The 22,210-nt window shown below is 40.5% G+C and overlaps 1 protein-coding gene across 1 annotated transcript in view; it reads right to left on the bottom strand.

The window, feature by feature from the left end:
- The window catches only part of PTPN14 (protein tyrosine phosphatase non-receptor type 14), a 65,230-nt gene that overhangs the window by 7,849 nt on the left and 35,171 nt on the right, over nt 1-22,210 (bottom strand). Inside the window, exons 5-14 of the mRNA XM_066547842.1 lie at nt 22,012-22,082; nt 20,277-20,364; nt 17,796-17,884; nt 16,129-16,216; nt 15,393-15,475; nt 13,002-13,059; nt 9,674-9,752; nt 6,529-8,018; nt 3,968-4,111; nt 2,728-2,946 (exon numbers count right to left, since the gene is read on the bottom strand). Coding sequence (XP_066403939.1) covers nt 2,728-2,946; nt 3,968-4,111; nt 6,529-8,018; nt 9,674-9,752; nt 13,002-13,059; nt 15,393-15,475; nt 16,129-16,216; nt 17,796-17,884; nt 20,277-20,364; nt 22,012-22,082 — 2,409 coding nt within the window. The remainder of the gene's footprint in view (nt 1-2,727; nt 2,947-3,967; nt 4,112-6,528; nt 8,019-9,673; nt 9,753-13,001; nt 13,060-15,392; nt 15,476-16,128; nt 16,217-17,795; nt 17,885-20,276; nt 20,365-22,011; nt 22,083-22,210) is intronic.

Raw genomic sequence — 22,210 nt, 5'->3', positions numbered from 1 at the left:
TTGGGTTTTTCAGTTCAGAACCTGAAAACTACCACTGAGTAAATGCAGCACATCAAATGTCTTTCAAACACCATGATAAATTTAAAATAACCCAAAGCTGTAGTCATGTAAATCTATTTCCCAATACACAACTGGTTTACCAACCACATCTTACAGAAGTATTTGTGTATTTGCATGACAGGTAATGAAATTCTTTTCAAAGCATTAACACATAGATTTACAGACTGTAAATTCTGAAGTGGCCTGAATAGAGCCAGCATTGCCTTGCAGTTACCAAGTATAAAACACTGCTTCGTTTAACTGACAGATGCAGTTTAAAAAAAATCACTTTTGTATTAAAAAAAAAATCATAATTTTATGACACAATTTGCTTCACATCAGAAAAAGCTTACAGAATCTTTTTTTCTAACATTTTTGGTACAAAAACAAAGTGCTTTTAGAACTACTACATATCATTTCAAAAATATGTTTACCAGAAGAACCAGCCAAACTCATTATTTGGAAAGTTGAAATATTTTTCCTTCTTAGTCTAAGGCCTCCTAATTCTGTTTATTAGCCCAGAGCCACTTCTCCTGAAGTTATAAATCCCAGAGAAGAAGATTTACAACAAAAATGCTGACACATCCATAAATATCAATGTACTGGCAGACAACGCTACGAGGAACAATCAATAACTCTGACAGGTTCAACCACATACTGTGTTTGAGGTACAAGTCTTTGAATACATTCTCAGAAATAAAATCAATTTATTTATTAGTCAAACAACTGTTTATTAATCTGAGATGCTTGGGGTTTTACACCTGTAAATAACATAGTTTTTGTATGATAACAAGTTTCTCACTTCACTGAAAACTGTTTTACCCTCTACAACAGCTCCTTTTCTTTATTTCATACTATGCAGCATTTTCTTTTTTGAATGATGGTTAAAAACAGCAAGACCAAGGGTGCTAGACTTTTAAGTTCTTGTACTAGATGATTAATACAGACTGCACAGCCCTGAGGAGTGCTAGTACAGCCTTACTGAGCTGTTTAAGTCAATACTGACCTGACACAGTCAGTCAGATGAAGTGCTCTTAAGAACCATGTGCATAGTCTTCATAAATTTAATTACTATTTTTCTCTTTGGTATAGATGATGACCTTTGTATCTTAACAGTAATGATCCATGGTAAATATGCAGAGAATTATTGTTAAACTGTGGGCCTTGCAGACCAAGCAGTGGGAGCTGGAATCCTCCAGGCATGGATCTTATCAGGATGACAGAGGAGTTTTCTTTGTCTACTGACTCCTGGTCCAAGCCTCCTGGCACATGACATGAAAGGCCCATAAATAGTCTGAAAGGAATGGGATGCCTGGAATGTTTACTGCATTCTAATGCCCTAACTGCAGGAAATTAAAAATTAAATATTGGGCTGAAAACACAGGCACACACTATGCTGCTGAGGTAAATTTCACAGATGCAATTTCACCTTTGAAGCAAAAGCACATCTGCTTGGCTTCTGAAAGCGCTGCTCCAAGTGCAGGAGGGAAACCTTGCCAAGGCCCTGTGTCAGGCATCAAAGCACTGCTGCCTGGTCCTGGGTGCTCCATGGACACAAGATGTGTCTGTGTCCAACAGCAACACACAAGAGAAAATGTGGGCCCAAAACTAGCCAGGGAAAATAGCATCCTTTAGGAATATCTTCTTTTTCTCCACCTACTATGAGGTAGAAATTTTGGGTCTCAGAAATTCATCATCATAGCAATGTCTGATTATGCAAAAACTCAGTATCTGCTTCCTACCAGGCTATGCAGAGAAGTGACAAACTGCCAGGATCCTGGTTCAGAAATTATTCAGATAAAAAATTCAGATTTGAATCACCAGGATTTAACACAGTAAATCACAGCCAAGGCCAGCAAATCTCTTTAAACTTTAAAAAGGCTTTTACTCAAGGAAAATATTAATTTAACAGGATGTTTTATTCATTATTTTTGAATTATTTCTTTTTAATTTGGATTTTGACAATGAGAAAACACAGAAAATCCTCTCTTACAACAATATCTGTCATCTGATGCAGAGGATTTCTGTTACTTCTCTCAGGGTACAGTAAAGGCCAACAGAGGACTTTGCAAATACTGCTGGAAGCTTAAAGAAAAACAAGCATCTGCAGTCACTGGAGCATAGTTCACTGTTAAAACTGACCATGCTTGTAAAAACAGTCAGGTTGTATCTTTAATTATTTCTACATTGAATTAACAAGAAATCTGAAGTTTCTTGTTCAAAACATAATTTGAAATATGAAGTTCAATGCAGTTCCCAGTCAGAGATGCAGGGATCTTGTTGGTAAGGTCAGTGCATACTTTAAAACATTGCTTTATCACACTGCAGGTACTGGCGCTGATCTAATGCATTTTCATGATGGTTGAGAAACATGGCACCTCTTCCTACACTAGCCAGCAAAGTCCTTCCACAACAAGCTGGCAGAGGTGGGCACAAAAAAGCCAGGATGCCTCTCTAAATTGACTTCCCAGTCTCCAGCATCAAATCAACTTATGCATGTCAGTTGATAGGAGACTTTAGAGATGCCCACAGTGACACAAAAAGGTATAACAATGCACCCTAAACCTTTTCAGAAACCTTTTCAGAAACCTTTTCCTGAGGTACAGAAGATGCTGCTGTGCAGCCAGAAATGCAAACAAAGCTTTAGCACACCTTCATTTGGCAAGCCAAACTCAAGGAAGCCTTTACCTTTATGTGTGAAGCATTGATGTAGCCTGTATTGTTTTCTTTGGTTGGCACCAGCTCCACTCGGTTCTCCTCGTAAGGAATGACCTCCCTGATGCGGTTGCGCTCCGTGTTTTCAGGCAGGGCAGCAGTGGTGAAGATCCCATCTGCCTTCTTCTTTGGAATCTGCTCGTATTCTGTAAACACCATCCCCTCCTCCAGCTTCCTCCTCAAGATTTTGCACTAGGATTTAACAGAAAGGACCACCAACCCATTAATGCTTCTGGGAACAGCATTCACCACTAGACCCATCCATCCATTCTTTGAATTCCAATACACAGCCACAGCATTCTCTCACTCACTTCTTCTGCAGTTATCTGAGGAAATATGACACACTTATTTCTACCAAGTGAAACCACTGGCAAATTTTACAATTTTACATTCCACCTCCACATTTTTGAAGACTGATAGCATAAAAGGCAAACCTGCGCTAAATAATCTTGGTGCAGTAAGAATTTCGGTATGAATATATGATTTCAACATAATAGATATTTTAATTTTTTTCCAGGAAAAAGATTGTACTGCAAGAAGTGTGATGTGGCCCACATTTTCAAAATACTGCCTAACTCACAAGGATGCAATGCCTGTGGTTGAACACGATTCCACATAGAGACAAGGTGGAGGTGAAGTTCTACTCCCTGGGTACTAGACAACACAAGGCTGCAAATTTCTATCCAGAAAACCAGAAAGGTTCTTTGCAAATTTGCTTCTCAAATCTTAACAGCAGCAACTGTTTTTAATATCTGAAATTCCAGATACACACACACACCCGTGTGTGCAAACATCAGGAGGCAAACAACTTCTTCTTTTAAGAAATTAATCCTGTTTGAGACATTAACCAAACTCCTTACCTGTATCAGAACATGAAAGACAGTTTCTGTGGGTGAGCACTGCAGCATTTCACCCAACCAAGTGAAAAATGTGCAAAGTGTTATATTTACAGATCAATCTTGTATGACATTGTACAGTCAGGTGAAACACAACAGCCTCCATTTTCACTGACTTCAGTAAATGTTCAAGACATTTGATTCTTTGCCTCCATTCAAAGACGTACAGTGTTAGCCACAGACCTTTTGCATTAATGGCTCTGAAAACTTATAAGAGAATTTTTTTTTCATACTTTAAATCAGATTTTAGTATTTTAGATAATTCATGCTGCTGGGAACAAAGAGAACAAGCAAAATTTTGTGAGGCTCCATCTTACCCTCTCATCCATTGGCACCTTGGTGACTTCATCCTGGCTGTCCTCCGGCACTGGAACCCTAGCAACTGAGAGTCCGTTTAGTGCTGCCAACATCAAGGGCCTCTTCTGGGCCTCCAGGCCTGCCATCTTCTGCTTTTCTAGATTCTTTTGGCAAGAAAAGGCACGTTTTCATCTCTGTGTGATTATTTATAATGCCAGTAAAATGCTGGAATGTTTTTTTAATCTCCAAAATCTGCAACTCTCTGGCCAAGGAATGCAGATGATCACCATTAGCATCGTAAATTCAAATACAACCTCTATTCTTCCTGTTATTCCTCAAAGGCCTGCTCCTACATGAGCATAGAATTTTAATTTCAAAGAAGCAATCCCAGCATGTAATACAGTTTACATGCCATCAAAAGACACACAAATACAATCTCAAGCATTTTCCTGCAGATATTATGCTGGATGCAGGACACACAAAGCATCACCCTGTTACGTTAAAGTAGCACTACTGAAGCCAAGATACCTGGGGCATCTTTTGAAAAGCAATAATTTCAATCTATAACAATAAACACTAAAACACAGGCAATTGTTTCTCTTCTGTGATGATAATGCTTAAAATGAGAAGTCTTCTGATGCACTTAGCTTTTATGGTGTTTCAAACAGCACCCATGATATATTCTGCACTAAAAACTGAGCTTGCATGTCCCAGAAACTGAACGCAATAGCAGCCAGGGAGGGATATTATTTATCATATTCATGAATCATATTATGGTATGACATGGCCAACCAGAGCATGAATTTTAAATTCATCCTGCTGCCTCCTCCTTATGCCACTGGGAGTTGAAGCATCAAAAAAGACAGAGCATCTCCAGAAGCACCCAAATTAGGAATATTTCATTCCATTTCCCTAACAGCTCTTTCTGCTGGATTTGGAAGGAGGAATGTGCCTGGTTTTCAGCACACATATGGAAGTTGTGGTCACCAGATGAGCCAAGCTCAGCTCCTAGAAACACATGATGGAACCTGAATGCCCTCAGACATATGCATATGCCTTGATTTTTCAAAACCTTGTGAGCTTTTTCCTCACCACTGAGTTCCTCCAGAGCACTAAACAAAAAAACAAACATCCAAACCCACTCCAGCTTTTCTTTCTTTCCCTGAAAGCAGGGAAATGCAAGTATTTTCCATTTTTTGGGAACTTTATTTAATTTTTACTACTTCAAAGGTGAAACAGAAGAAAGTCTGTGCTTAACAGATCAAGGTCACCAAAGTACCATTAATATAACACCTGATTCCTGTGACAAAAGAAAGGTCCACACATGCCAAGGTCCTGATCTAGGCTGAAACCGCCTTAAAAGCTTAATGCCATGGCTGTCCCTTTACTTCCCTTTTTTTTCTTTTTATTTTCTATTTTACATTTAGGAGTTGTCAAGGGCTAAACTCAGTCGCCATGTTGCAATTTAGTAGCTCAGGTTGTACTGTTAACAGTTACATCAGCATAAGGATTCCCAATGGACAAGAACATCAACAGATATGTTTAGAAAACGTCTTTGAATACACAGTAGTATTTAAATCTAGCGAGTTATTGATCTAGTACACTACAAACTCTTTTCTGCTTTGGACCATATAGGTGCTTTATTAATTTGTTTCAGGAATTGTTTTTGTTTCAGACCTCAGTGCTGAAAATGAGAACTACAGCATACACTTGGGTTTCAGTGACTGCATTTGCACTGCTTACAGCACTACACCAGGTATACATGTAGGTCACTAAGGGATAAGCACCCCTCTTATTTCTGTCATTGCCTTTAAATACTTCTTATTTTAAATTTGTTGCAAGTTTAACAGAACCCTACTTCTCATACTTGAGTGCATTTTTAACAAAATAAACAATCCAGATGCTCAACCACACAGCCTCTACATCTGCTGCTTCTCTATTTAGATATCCGGTTCCTCAGTTACTGGCAAAACCGACAATCCATATTCTAGGGCTACCAGGGTTTTATTCAGAGAACTGTGTTACATAAAGTGGCAGGAAGGGAATTAAAGATCATTCGAAAAAAACCCTGAGTTGCCATTATGTTATGTGATACTTCACCTGACACGTTTGCAAAGGACGAATAAAACACCAGTGCCAAAAACATAACCTCCCACCCATCACAGCATTCCAGACTCGCCCTGCCCTCAAATCCTAAAGGGAAGCAGGCATCAAGGGGGGATTTGCCATCAGTCTCCTCATCCCCAGATGACTGCCCTGCCATCCACCCATCTCCAGCCAGCACTGCTGCCAGGGCGGTGGCATCCTCAGCTGGGTCAGACACAGGTCTGGCCACCAGCCAAAGAGCCACAGCTGAGGCAACAGACAAGCCCAAGCAGTGCATGGGATCAACCCCCTTGACAGCCCACAAAACCAAATTGTATGTGGCACTTAATATCACATTTCCCAGCTTTAAGCAAATCCACAGCTTCCCACCCACACGTTCCCTGCAGTTTACTGACCCAACAGATTTCTAGAATGGAAGTTGACCCGTGTGATTACTAATTTCCAAGAAGCCACCGCAACAGAGGAAGGCACTTACCCTCATCATGATCTCTCTTTCTATAATGCTGTCCTCGATAGAAAACATTTCAGACACAGGCCTTTCCTTGACCGGCTCTTTCTTGACCCGCTCCTTCACACTGGTGAGGTCTGGCTCCGAGATAGAGGGCCCCAGTGAAGACCCATTTATTGCCACTTGATCAGTTCGAGAGACACTGATGGCTTTGGAAGGCCCCGGTCTCATGGCCTTGGCCCTGGCGACAGCCACAGAAATGCTAACGTGGTCCTGCCTCAGCGCTCCATTGCTGACACTTTTACGAGGCCCAGGGTACTCTGGAGGAGGTTTATTTGGTATTCTAGCCAAGGCAGCTTGCAGCTGAGCACTGTACTCCATGTTCTCATGGAGGGCTGCTATCCGGGACACAGATTCCTGTGTTTCCTCCTCCTCTTCGCTTTCACTGCTGTGTATCAGCATAGTGGCATCGGAAAACGTCTTTTTGTGGTGGTAGTGAGGGACCTGCTGAACTTCATGGCCCATCTGAACCGGCTCTTCCGGCTGCACCTGCTCCCGCAAAGTGTTCCTGCGTGGCAGGGGGGCGTTTAAAGTTTTTAGGGCCATGGCTTCTATGCCGCGCACCATATTGCTGATGACCTCCAGGCTGTGGCGCTTGTTCACGGCTGCGTGGTGCTTCACGGCCATGAGGGGCTCGCTGACCTCCTGCAGCGACTGGCGCACCACGGGCGAGCTGTCCTCCTGGAAGGTCTTCACCGAGAGCTGGACCTTGCGGGTGACCAGGTCGGGGCTGCTGCCGCTGACATACTTGTGCCGGTGGCTGGCCAGGTCGGGCGTGCTGGTGGCGGGGCGTGGGCGCGGGTACGGAGGCGGGGGCCTGAAGAGATAGTTCTTGAGCATGTGGGTGGTGTTGTAGCTCTGGCCACTCTGCAGCTGCATGTTGGCCAGCTCTGGGGTGCTGACTGTGTGGGATATGGCGCTGGCTGCCGTCTTATTCTGGGCAGCATTGTTGGGGTTCATTTGGTCAGACGGGGCCACGGGCTTGTTATAGGCACCCCCCTGGGGCCCGTAGGTGATCGTGTAAGGGTGCCTCTCTCGAATCTCAGGCTGGCTGTAAACTAGGTCCTCTGGCTGGTTGTAAGCATGTGTGTTTCCAATATTGAGATTCCTCAAAGACTGACTTTGGCTGTCCATCTGGATCACCCCTCTCTTCATTTGCCTCATCACGGTTTCGTAATCTGGAGTTGGCCTGTAAGACGGGACAATGATTGCACTGTGTCTGTGGCTGGGGATATAGTCTGCTCTCATGATGTCACTCCCCGGGATGCTCAGATTTGAGGACATTGGAGATGCCTGGATGAAGTTCTGTGAGCGATTGAGGGAGTTCATGCTGTGGGCACTGCATACACTCCCATTGGGTCCATTACCATTCAAGTAGCTGAAGTCCACTGGACACCTATCCAAACTGGTCTGAGACCTACAGTAGAAAGTTTCTTCATTTCCATGGAAAATGCTATCTGTGTAGAGCAGAGAGAGAAATGTTGACAATTTTAACCCACAAGGACTTATTCACTGCTAACAAAGCTTCAAATGCAGTCTGCACCAGTGAGTACAGAGACAGCTTAGTGCACAAGTGCAGGGAATGTTTGGTCTTGGGAGCATCCTTGAGCCATCAAAATAAAACTAAAGCAAAGCTACCAACATAAACATTCCCAACACTTAGCAAAACATGGTAGTAGTTCAGATCCTTGTGGGAAACATGAAAGGGGAAAGAGAGGAAGTGTTTTTGCCTGAGGTGGCAAGGAAGAATAAAGGGGCATCTACTCCCTTAGCATCGTGAAATGGTTCACTGATGCTGGCACCTTAAGACTCCAGCACTGCAAGCATATGGTTAACCTGAAAAATTTTCTTGTCTCTTCTGTTGATACATGGCTGTCTGAGATTTAGAGTAGCAGAGGACTGTGAAATTGGAAATCCTACTTTAGACCAATCAACAGTTTTGAAGATCTGAAGACATATTTGGGTGATCAAAGCTCAGTGGAAAAAAAAAAAAAAAAAAGGAAAAAAAAACCCAAACAACAAACCACCCTGCAGATGCACTATAGAATGTTAAATGCTTCAGCAAAGCCCTGAGAGGAAATCAAGACAATAAAGATCATATCCTGGATCACAACTTTACTGCAAGTCTGTCCCTGTTGAAAATCTTGTAAGACAAGAGTAGTACTCCCAAACTCTGAAATCAGCTAGTTCTTTGAAAATGTAGAAAAGTCTCTTGTAAAACTAAGAGAATTTTACAATTCTTCTAAAATTGAAAATATTCTTCACAGCCTCACCTTCACAGTAGAACAGTAGTAGCCACTAATTCAAGTCTACTGTATGCAAGGAACTCTACTAAATGGCTCCTTTCAAAACTTACCAAATTCTGCCTTAAAAATAGTCAGACCCCACAATCCAAAACATTAACAGGTATGATTGAGAGTTCCTCTGCTGCTGAGAGTACTTCAGCTGCACCTCTCATGAATTGCAAAGAACAGCAGCCTAACAGACCTGGCTACGTGTATTCCAAAAGGTGGGGTGGTTAAGGGTGTGAGACTCAAGCTGTTTAGGGACTGGGCTCCATTCCCAGACTTGATCAAAGTAACCTGGCACAACCTCTTAAAGAATTTATTTGTCAAATATGGGTGTGAAAACAGTTAACCCTCCTTGTGTCTGTAAGGCTAACAATGCAGGCAGATGGTGGTGAAAAATCGGCAGAAAAGGTTGTCCACAGATACAGTTTCATGAACAGGACATTATGATTTCTCCTACAGTAAAAGCTTTTTGCTGTCTCCTTTTCCCTCACTCGGTTTCTCTCCCTGGCCCCAGCTGGCACTGCCTTTGAGTACAGCCATCACACTCCCTTCAGAAATTATTTTTTCAGTTCACTGAACTGGAATACCAAGTTTAAGGTCCATATAATCACAAGCAGATATTTTAGGGAAATTTGAAAACTGGAGTTGGACTTCAAACAGAAGACTTACTGCAACATTAACTATAAAACTGCTAGTTCTCCTGCAGCAGCAGCTCCCATTTGACCATGACGGCATTATAAATCTGGATATAAGGCTTAGGAGCTTCTTTGCATACACATAAAATTGAAGTACATTAAAGGGAAAATATATGCTCTAAGTACCTTGTGAATTATGTGTTTCAGTGTAGTGTTCTCCACACTGGACATGCATAGGAGGCAGTATAAAAGGATGTTGTCTTGGCTGAAATAAAAGCACAAGGAAATAAAAAAGCATTAGCCACAATTTTTGCAACTGAAACAGGAAAAATGGTTCTGTGCCCTTTCCACTGAATACTGCTCCTTCTTACCCAGCCAAAAACACATCTTGGCAGCTCCTTATAGAACAGAGAATAACTTTTTGTAAATTCCTTGCTAAATTTTGTTACTAATCTAAACTGGCCAGTCCAAAACTGACCAGTTTAGAGTTCTCAACCACTTCAGAAAACAACATCCCTAATTTCAGCTCTTTTAAAATTCTTCACATTTTTATTAAAAGCCCTTGCCCTTGAAGAATTAAACCCAAACAAAACAGACATCTAATCAGGACAAAAGCAGACATGGAACAAATTCAAGGATTTAGGACACTGTTATACACGCAATAAGACCACATATGGATTTAAAATAACTCTGTAAATTACACAAACATTGAATTCCTTAGATAATGAATTCGAGTTTACTCCAATAACCTGCACTGAAAGAATTTTTTAAATGCAAATCCCAGATGGGGCAATTCAGTATTAAATCAGCAGGATCATTTACAGAAAATAAATCAGAGCTGATGCTGTATTCCCCAGCTTTGTCTCTTGGTAAACCAATGTGTTTAGCAATTCTACTTTGCCACCTGCTCTGCAATGTGCTGTCTGGTGTCACTGAGCAAAGTTTATGAAAACATATTTCAATATATGAAGTAAGCAGAAAGACAAGGAAGACACTCCTGTCTCATGAATGTGTCCTCCTTAGCAGCAGAATAAGGGCTTTTCATCCAGGCTGATTCACGTAGTTCAAACTATTAAGGAATACTGTGGATGCCCAAGGCAAAAAACCCCACATAATCTGCCTTTGTGTGCACATGCACCAAATAAGCACCCTGCAAGTTTGCTAGCAAAGAGGGGGTGGGGAAGAGGTAAGATTTACATTTTCCATGTAAATGGTGAGAAGGAATAAGAATCAAAGATACCAAGCTTGGTATGAATTCTTGCATACAAAATAGGTGTGTTAAGCCAGAGCTCGAAAACAGCAAGAAGTATTTTTGCTACAAGAACTGCTTCCAAAGGTATAAAACCCTAGTCTCACTGAACAACCTGGGCCAAGGAGACTGCTGTTGACAATTTTAGCAGAGGAGCTGAGGCTGGAGCTGGTGCTGGAAAGCCTAACAAATGAAATGGAGGGCAGAGAAAAAGTGCAAGGAAAGAGAAGTGACTTCTACTAAGAATGCATACATCTGGAGCAGACAGTTTTCTTTGTGATAGATGTTATGAAAGGTATCTGCAAGAAATCTGGAATTTTTATTTCTAAGGCCGATCTGCCTCCTCTGAAAAAAGAGAACCCTGGGGTCTGCAGAACAACAATTAATGATGACTTATTTTTTTTAAAAATCAGGTAATTAAACATACCATTATATTAAGATCTCCTACACTGAGGGTTTTTTTTTTTTTGGAAAACCAACATTGCTGGGTGGTCTGACAGGAAAAAGAGACAGCAGAAACCATGCCAAAACCATATAAAGGGTCTTGATCTGAAAGCAAAGAACATGATGCCTAGTGAAATGGTAGAGCCTCACCCAAAAGATTCCACTTCACTTCCCATTTCTGCCTACTGATTTATTGCTACACAAGACAAATGAATAGGTAGGTGTATGAAGGTATGTGCAGTTCAGAAAACAGTCAGGAGGGCTTTTTTTTTCCTCCCAAAGAGAACTGTTCCAACAAGTTAGCAGAACAATTATGAAAAAGGCAGCTGAAAGTTCACCGTGAGCAGTCAGCAGCCCAGTGCACTTTTTTCAATTGATGAGCCCACATTCTTCCTCTTGATCTTCCTGAGATTCTGGGGATTTAAAGCTTGCTGCATGCTTATGCTTAAAACAAAGTGTCAGCACGATTTGTTTTTTCTTTTGAAAGAGCAGATTTCCATTTTTCACATATAATTTAGAAAGCAGCTCACTTTCCCCCCTCATGATATTACAGAGGCTGTAGCATAAAAATGCAAAGGACCATACATTTTTTTCACCGTCAGTTTTTTCATAGTTATTTCCACGGTTCTAACTCATAGATACCAAAAATATTGTAAATATGCTACAGAGAATGCAATACACAGCCTGTGTATTGCATCATGACACCTTAACAAAGGAAAGACAAAGAAACCTGGAGGCAGCTACAGCAGCTTTCCTGCCAGTGCCTGGGACACAGAGAGTGCAACTTTAGATCTAATGGATTCTATACATTCACATAGGAAAATAACCTGCGTTGAAATCTGCAAGGATAAAGCTATCTTAAAATCAGTACCTGCTTAAGCCTAATTTTGGAACATTTTCACAAACTGTAACCACACTATGGGGAAATGTCAAGAAAACACTTGCCCACATCACCTTTCTGCCAGGCAGCAATAGGGTAATGGACTTTTCACTCTGGAAAGGTCTACAAAGTAGGTACAACTTATACCACACATGAAAACTGGCAACCTGCATAGAGATAATATTGCCCTCTGTCCAAGGAACCAGCAGTGCTACTGTTACAGAAATTCAGAATCGGTTAAATAAGATGAAAAAATACTGACATACTAGATGTTAAAATTTAATCCAAAAAGAGTTTCTTTAGAATGGACAGGAGGAAAAAAAAAAGACTAACATATGAATTTTTTTTTTTAATATTTCAGGAAAAAACACCCAGTTTTGTCAGATTGATAGTGTTTCTGGGGATTAGTTAAATAGAAATAAAAACAATTTAAGAAAAACTCTGAATCACAATCTTGACTGATTCTAATAGTTTAACTTAAATTAACAGTTATTTTACACATAAAATAGGGTCCTAACCCAAGAAGCTGCTAAATTGTAAGTAGTCTTTATATAAAAACATGAGGATTGAAGAACTGTGAAATGTAACATTTTGTAATGACTAGATTTGATGCACAGAGAACAAGACACTTCAAACTCTTTCTAGAGGATTATTTTCTCTACATATTGAAATAACCTCAATGCAGCAGAAAAGATGCTCAGTTTCTGCATGGCAAATAAAAATAGAATGCCTTGAAGACTGTAATTTTTACTACTCAGTGGTGATATTATCCAGTTAATCAATCTGGGCAGTCACACCCTTGAAACTCATTCCAATCATATTGCCAACAAGAAATGAGTTAATGGGCTTAGTTGAAATTTAGAAAGTTGCTCATCTTACACAATGCCTCATCCCATCAGAAATGGTATAGATATTCTTAAAGACCTCAGAGTGGCACGTACCAAAGATGACCTACTCCAGGTTGGCCGTCGTCGGATAGGGGGAGGAGAATTTGATTGTCTGTGGAGGAAAAAGAGAAATGATAGAAACCACAATATCTCAATTCTGAGTCAAGAATGAATGGGAAAAACAAGATGCGAAGAATCTGTTCATATTGCTCATTACTGAGATTTTCAGATATATGGATAAATGAAAATAATTCAGGTTCTCCTTTAAATACAGGAAATGTTCCCATTCCAAACTATACATGCCTTTTGATCATTATCCTGTTTGGCTCACATGGAAATACAAGAAAGAAAAATTCTGGTTTAAAATGAATTCAACATGTCTCTTAAGTAAAAAACTGAACATGGCAGACAGGTACAATCTCAGGTGACTTAATGTGAACATTAACACAAGGACAATGTTATGAAATTGACAGCAATCACTCCAAAGCAATGCACACAGATCAGGAAGAAAAGGAAAAAAAAAACATCTGGTTAGACAATACTAGCAGAGCCACATACAATGTTAGAGTAGCCAGGTGCGGTGGAAGGAGCAAGGAGTGTAGGAGATAAAAAAAATACGAGAAAGGGAAAGAAACAAGTTGAAAGGAGGTAGAAATATAGTGCTTACGTGAAGAGAGGAAAGGTGGAATTTGTCCTCTTACAGTTTCTGATCTGGTGAATGATGTTATGTGCAATTAGAGGAAAGGCACACAGGAAAACAAACAACTATCATTTTAACACAGAGGGCAGGAAAATTATTTGGCTAGAAAACATACACTGGCATATGCTGTCATCAATATCTGAAGCTCTAGCACACAAGCTTATACCACATGAGACCATGGTCAGGAGAGCAGTTCTAATGACCAAAATACATTGAAACTTGTTATTTCCCTCTTTGACTTTGTGACATCCCCTACCTTTATTAGTCCAAATATCTGCAAGTGGCCTGTGAATTTGCTACATACAACACTTTCATAGGACCCACATACTTATGGTTCAGTGTTTAGTAAGAAACATGATCAGAAGCTATGGCTTCTGCAGTCTGGATTGTGACTGGCAACAGAAAGTTCTCTCTGTTGACCCCAACACAGCTTCAAAGGGGAAATATCCCAAGGTGGCACACTATGGTATTTTGTTTTCTTTCTTGACTGTCACAGGGAAAACAATCAGGAGCTCCCTTTGAATTCAATCCCTCTGGAACCATTAAAATTGAAATTAGTATTGGACTACTGAAATCCATTATATGCTGCTAAGAAATGTCTTTTCCAGTCTTTCACTCACTTCCCAGGAACTGTAAGCAACATGTAAAATCCAACCAACATCTCTTTTCTGTAAGTGAAAAGATCACTTGAAGCAGTTCACCTCTCTGGACTCTCCTATGCTCTAACTCACCATATGTCAATATAATGTGGGCACACATGAAAGACCTTCCAATCTTCCCCTCACCATTTTGGCTTTATTTTCCAACAGATGGCATTACCCAGCTGAACAGATGGGATGTCCAGCTCTAACTAGAGTTGTTGATAGAGATGAGACTTCTTCATGGTAAGTTTTGCAAGAATTTAATGTTCTCTGTTATACATGCCCAGCACGCCACGAAAATTTCTCAAAACTCTAACCTTTTGAAAGCCAAATTTATCTCAATCTGAAAATGTGTGCTGGTAAAAATGAAACATCTCAGCTAAGAAACAGACTTTTGAATTAAAGCTAAAGCCTAATGAATTCCTCCTTCAGTGAGAAGGAATCCACCTATGTGAGAGGACTAGCTCAAGGCCAGTTTCTAAGAAAGTGCTCAAACCAGAGCCTAAAGGAGACTTCAGGTTTAGATTTACAATCTCTGCTGTGTTGTGGCAGCACAGCAACGCAGATTAACACACCCAGGTGTCCTTCCTTGTTCAGCATGCATAAGAGGCAGATAAATCATCCCGCCCAAACTAGAAGATGACAGCCTCCACTCTCCAGCACCTTTATCTGCTGGATGGGCAGTGCATCTGCTGCTACAGCTCACATTTTGACATGCTGACCAATGTCACCTTTCACTCCAGTTTAGGCTAATACTCTAGGCTATCAAGAGCAGACACCAAGACCTCCAATTCAAGACTCCCTGGATCCCTGTAGGATTTGGCTGCATGAGGAGCACCAAAGCTCACAAGGCTCCCAACCATCTGTCCTTGCTGTTGGTTAAAACAAAACCAGAAAAAAAGGGAAAGGGGAGAAGAATAACTGACATACGTGACTAGGAAAAAAACCCAAAAAAATCCAAAACCAAAAACAAACATCACCTCCCCCTCCCAAAAAAAAAGAAAAGAAAAAAATCCCCAAAACCAAGCAAAACCAGTCATGCCAAAATTCAGACCAATTCCAAAGCAAGGTGTCAGAAAGCAACTGTGAAGCAAGAGTACTCACTCTGTGCAGATTTTGTTCTGTTTGTAGAACTTGTGTCTTGATGCAAAGAGACGTGAAATATATTTAGCATTTTCAAGATCATCCTTTAAAAATGAGAAAAAATAGGAAAAAATTATTTTGTTATTTTTACCAAGAAGTGACAAAAGCTTTTTAAAATCCAGTTGCAGGAATGCTGGGTAAGGTCTCCCATGGCCTATTCCGTGGTCTACCATGGAATTGGCTCCCAAGAACACATCTAGTGGTCTCAAGAGCACTGATGGCATAGGATTACTGAAACCCAGTGGTGTGCATTTACACACTGCCACTTCACTGCTAAGGCACAGTATGGGGGGACTGCAGCAATAAAATGGCTCGAGCTTGCTGGTCCAGTTTCTGTACTGGCCTTGGTTCAGGGAGATGTGGAGTGATTTTACACAGCACAGAACATCCTCATGGCCCTCTGAGTACACATATGGTAGCTCATTCCCAGTTTCTACTTATGCTGCTGTATTTATGCCATTCTAAAGGCACTTCAGTTTTTTTGCAGACTTCCCAGCACAGGACATTTCAGGATGCTTGGAAGAAAACACAGAAATTAGTAGCTAAATGAAGTTAATTTCTCTTTCTGCATAAAGTACAACAGGAATGTGAGGGGGGTGGTGTTATGCAAGTGAGCCTCTCTGGGAAAAAAGAATTTTAAAGGTTTATTTTTACGTAAGTAGCTTTCATGATGACACTGATCAGATCTTTTTCTTACTGTGTGAAAGAGTACATTCTCTTCTTTGTTGATCAACTCTAGAACAATTGAAGACTTGTTATGAGCAATATTCCCAATGTCATTCCACCTGCAGAGTAAAAAAATGCATTGGAGTTTGCCAACACATACATTCAAACATTTCACAAACAGAGTAAGAATCCTTTAGTCAACATCAGTCTCATTTTATGGGAAAGGTTTTCAGTAACTTTTTGGTGAAGAAACCTGGTCAGGAAAACAAGGAAATCAGGTTCTGATTAAACAGCTCTTAACCCAAAGCAGGAGAGTTAAAAGCTGTCTTTAAAAATACGAATTTGAAGACCCACAATAGAAGACACATTGAAAACACAGTAATGATAACCATTTTACTGAACTGTGGCATTTTGGAACTGATTGATTTTGGTGACATGTAACAGAATTATTTTAAGTGTCATTCCTCCCCAAATGCCATTTCCACCTTTCATTCAGCGCTAATTCTTGCTAAAGAAGGTTAAGTTGACAACATGGTTATGTAGGCTATGCATACCATGTTAATACTCTGGCCTTATGTTTGCAATCTTTTTATTTTTTTTTTCCCAAGTAATTGTGAGGTTGCCCAAGATCTGAGTTATAATCTTCTTACAAATAGCTGACAGACATTTGCGTACATTGCATGCAATCCACGGGTATGGAAGGGACTTGTTTGTTCTGTTTGCAGCATGCATTCCTCTTCATGTCATGGCAGGATGCTTGCAGTGCATATTTCCAGAGAGTTAGAATCCCAGCACTAACTCTCATTTCTACATGTAAAGAAACTTCTTGCTTTTGTCACCTAGCCCAATTAAAGGATTATCTAATTCCTTCTCAAAATTACATATGCAAAACCAGAGCTACAGGGAAAAGGGAACACTAACATTTTTTAAGCTGACTAATGAAAGCTCTTTTAAGGCAACCCTCCCCCAAAATTCCAGCTGAAGTCTGATATAAGCCTTAGCTACTGACTGAAAATCAGTGCACCTCAAAACCCACAACTTTAAGGCTGCACAAAATTCCTACTCTAATCACAGGGATTAGTAAAAATCCACTTCAAGTAAACAGCAACAGTAATAAAAATACCCACTAGAAGAATAGCAACGAGCTACTATCCCTCCCTGAAACCATGGAGATTTCTAGCAACATTTTCATACAGAACAAACCCACAAAAGAAAGTTAATGGATAACTAATTCTTATTAACCAAAATAAACTGCATAAGAAACAATAGAGTGACACAACTCTGATTCTCAAAATCACAGAATAAGAAAGTTGAACATTTTTTTAGTGGGGCACCTAAATGTGGCAACCAGATTTTCAGAAGTGTTGAGCTCCCAGGCTGCCAGCTGTGAGGTTTAACAGATTTGTATTCAGAAGCATCAAAGAAGAAGACAAAGACAAGAGAAGAAAAGGGATCAAAGCCTTGTAAACTAGAACAAGATACATGACAGGCTACTACAACTTTCTCGCCATCCAACCCATTCACAGACATCAGAAATTATTCTTTATCTCTCTTTGGGCCACAAGACCAATCCTGAAAACAGCAAGGTTACTACTCCTTAGTTAGAGGATTGGCACTATTACAGTCACAGATGCAAGTAAGGAAAAAAATCCCACACATACAGCTCTGGATAATAATATAAAAGACCCTCATTTTTACCTATAGATCACAGTTGTCCTTCCAATTCTGTTTTTTATGAAGATGCCCATGAAGAAAATACCAAGGTGTATGTCATTTCCATGGTTATCCTGCAGAGAAAGGATAATAAATTTAATTTAATAAATACTCTGGTCAATAGGTTTACAGGAATGCATGCTGAAGTACAAAGAAAAGCCCTTCATTGTGGATGCAGGACCAACCTATATTTTGCAGCTTGACTGGACTCTGATTTTCATTATTTAAGAGCAGTTAGCACTTAAGTGGATTCATTGTGCTGATTAGTGAGAACAGAAGAAGGATAAATGACCTTCAAGTTCTCCTCTCCAAACACCATGCAGACCACAAACTGGCATTCACTGTATAATATCCCACCTGTCTTTGTGATTGCAACTATCTAGAGCCTGTAGGAATACCAAAAGCAGTAGCTCTCTTTCACAGTCATGGTGTTTCTCCAGACATCTGTTAAAACATGTACAGATTTCAGAACACCACACCTGGAGATGGAATCCCTCTCAAAAGCTCTACCCTTCACACTTCCTCCTTTAAGTCGTCCATGTAGAAATTCACAGCATGTCACCCCAAAAAGTACTTTCATCTCTATGCAGCTATATCTTCTATCGATTTTCAGTAGTTGGGTTAAATATTCAACTGCACACACCACATAAAAACAATGCAAAACCAGTGGACTCTAAGAAGTCCTATTACTTTTGCACCTACCCATGTCTCCTTGCAGGCTCCTGTTTGAAAAACCACGTGCTCCTGATCCATTTTGCAATCTGTTTTCTTAAAAAACCTTTTCCTATTTTTTTTTTTTTTTGCTACAAAAGCTTAATACTGTTGACAAAGAGGTTTTTCTACATTTATCAACAAGCAAGAACAGTTCCCCCTCAGCTGCATATATAGTAATTGAGTCACACTTTAAAGTGGTAAACAGAAATCACTCTAACACCACAAGTGTGGTTAGAAAGCATGGCTAGAAGAAAGGATATGCCTGCACACACTGTACAAACCATCAGGTGCCCCTGCATTTTAATAGACTAGGTTAGAGCTGTTCTCCTGGCCTTGCTGTGCTTGAACCTCAGAAGGCAATGATGGAGTTTCTGCACTTAACTACTGAGTGCTAGGCCTTTTGCAAACAAACCATGGCTGAATATTCATCCACAAGCTGAGAGACAGCAGTGTAGTCTGATTAGAGGATAACACATTCTTCTGCCTTGTGCCACAGGGAGTTTTACAAGGCAAAAAGATTGGGAATACATGGGGGAAAATGTATGCATTTGTATACATACAAGTACATATATCTACGTGTGTGCGTGTATACACACAAATACCCACATGGAAAGAAAAACACGCAATTCTAACAACATTTTCTACCTGGGAAGAAAGAGAAACCTTTTGTTTTCCCCTTTGAATGCAGTTCTGTTTGTGTCCATGGCCAGCATGCTGCTCCTTGATGCAAGGCTAACTAACACCTTCCTGCCATTTTGCAGAGCACCCAGTCCATTGTTCATACTTACCTTACAGACACATGCAATAATATCTAATGACACTTCCAACACAGAAATCTGTTGCAGTAGTGTGCAGCATTATTCCAAATGAATTTGAGGAGAGCTTTCATTTAGTTCATTGACAATGAACATTCCAAAATTTTTTGGTAGGTTGAAAGTTTTTTGCCATTCAGCTCCTCCCCTCCAGGCCAATTCTAAGATTGGTGCCAAAGGATCAATTTTGACTTCAAAACAAGCAGGGAGCTTGTTTTGTTTAGTGTGCATTTGGGTTTGTTTTTAAATTCCAAGTTATCTTTAAATAGCAGGAAAACCACTCACAATCCACCACTTATGGTGTCTGGGTAGGTTAGCAAAAAGAAATGGGTCATGTTGGGAACAGTGGTTTTCAGTTTCTCAGCACAACTTTATCATGGCAGCATGTGCTCCATAAGGTCACACATCCAGACAATCCATGGCAGGATGGGACTTCCAGTGAAGGGAAAGTGACTACTATGCAAAATAATCCCTGAAATTCCCACTCATTAAAAATGCATGGAGGACCTGCATGCACACATTGGAAATTAAGGAAAAGTGAAGTTAATGGTTGGTAAGTAGCAACTTAGAAAGACAAGGTCTCCTTTTCCTATCCAGTTAAAGATGACCAGAACTGAGATTCATTTGCCCTGGCCACTCTCCCATTGACAGCAGATGAAAGAAAAGCAAGGATCATCTCTTATTCCCAAGAGAGTACACCCTAGAACATAGCAACCTCTTCTGTAACAAGGATTTTCATGGAAGAGAAGCAGCACTGTAGGCCTAAGTAACCCTCATGTTGCAATGTCCGTTCAAACGACCAGCAGTCATTTCACCCTCTGAAGCAGTTAAACAAGTCCCGTCTCTTTCGGACAAACATGACTTGGATGCAGACCAAAGGTTGCTGCAGAGTTCTGCATCGTTTGATTCAGAGGTTCCTTTATAATATACACTGACATACCTTCACAGGGAAAATTTCCTGTCCAAACCCATCCAGACGTTCCACTTCATTGATGTACATTAGCTCAGCCTCTGCTGCTGTAATGCCACTGCAATTACATTAACAAAAGGCAGTGAATAGCTCAATATTACACACACACACACACAAATACTAGCAAAAAAAAAAGTGAGTTTCACAAATCACTTGAGAAGACACTTTGGAAATGCTGCCTAGAAATGCACAACACAACGATAGCTTTCAACATTAGGATCCTTTTCAGCAAGGGGGCAAATTTTACTAAATGTCACTAAGCTAATGTACAAAGCACACTTCAAATGACAGGAGGAACAAACAGAACTGATCACATTACTCAGCTTCTTCCACACATAAAATCTTCTCCAGGCTTTATTAAACCACCAGGTTGTGGATAGTTTTGGATGGACAACTTGAACCATAGGGGTGCTAATCTGTCTGAATATTATACAAGGCCACTGAAGCGTCCTAAAATGACTTAAAAGGAAAGACCTACATTTTCAAGTTGGCTGTTCAAAAACACAGGCACTAAATCCAAAAGTTGAACAGATTCTCTTTCATAAGAGAGAACAAACCAGCTGAAAACCTTTACACATGTGTCTACACACTCTCCTGTCACGGCTCAGGAATTCAAACAGATTTCAATTCTCAAAAGCAGGTCAGAATAGATTGCAGGTTGGTCCAAAAAAAGCCACTAATAATTTTTCTCCTCTTTACTCCTCCTTACCATAGCTTACAAGCAGAAATATAGGAACCAAATACCTGGGAGAAGGGAGGTGGAATATGATCTACCTGCTGAAGTGATAGGAAGTATTTGCTCTTTGTGTTGCAGAAATAGCACTATAGAGCACAGCAGGTGGGAAATCTTTCCTTTCAAGTCTGTGAGTTAACCAAGATCACACAAGCAGCCCATGGCAGGGAGAGAACAGAACCAGGCCTGTTCATGACCAGCTTGGAAGCTATTCCTTTGGTTGCATCAAAGGCCCAGGCTTGCATTGAAACTCAAAACTGAGAACGGCCTTAGACTCAGGGATTGGTATTTGTCCTTTTACAACCACTTTCTCTCATGTAATGGGGAATGCAGCATCCTTCACATAATATTCCTATTGCATATGACATGTGGGCACTGCCATTTTTTCCCATAACAGCACTCTAGAGGTTTGAACACTTCCACCACTGAACACCTGGACAACATGAAAGACACTTGCTCACAAAGAAGGTTTTTTTAGTGAAGCACTAATGCACACACTCCTGGCTCATTAACTGGTAACACTATATTGTGTCTTCTCCTTGAGACTTCAAACCCAATTCCTGTTATTTTCATTTCCATTACACCAAGAGCATTTGTATCCCCCTCCTCTTGAAAGAGGCTCTCGGATCACCACTGATCAAGTCACAGGGTCTTTCACATCAGGATTTAAATGAAATCAGAAAGAGAGAGGAGTCAACTGCATAGCACCAGTAGGGTTTCACATGCTCATTAAACTCAAGGGTGTAAATGCTCGTTTATTTGGGATTAAGCTCCTCAGCCATTTTATGTTTACAAGAGGCAGATAATCTTCTGTGATAGACTAATTAAAAATCCAGTGACACAAAGCATAATAGCAACATGAAGATAAGCTAGTTAAACACTGCCAGGAATGCATGGGGAGGCAGGGAAGTACTAGAATGATGATAAAAAAATTTTTAAAAAATAGCACAAACTTTATCATGTCAAGCTCACCTGTGAGTTCGGTGCTCCTGAGCAACCTTCTGAGTCAAGTCCTCCAGGACAGCTTCATCCTGGGTCCAATCCTGTAAGAACATGAAGCAGCATCAAAAACTAGTCAGCCAAAGAGAGAGAGCATAATATGGCAGACAGAAATTATGACAGCAGACAGTTCAAGACTTGTAGTAACAGAGAGAGGACCTATCACTGACCG

Source organism: Molothrus aeneus, chromosome 3 (genome assembly GCF_037042795.1).
Source record: "Molothrus aeneus isolate 106 chromosome 3, BPBGC_Maene_1.0, whole genome shotgun sequence".
NCBI classification, from domain to species: domain Eukaryota; kingdom Metazoa; phylum Chordata; class Aves; order Passeriformes; family Icteridae; genus Molothrus; species Molothrus aeneus.
This window is presented reverse-complemented; position numbering and strand designations above follow the sequence as displayed.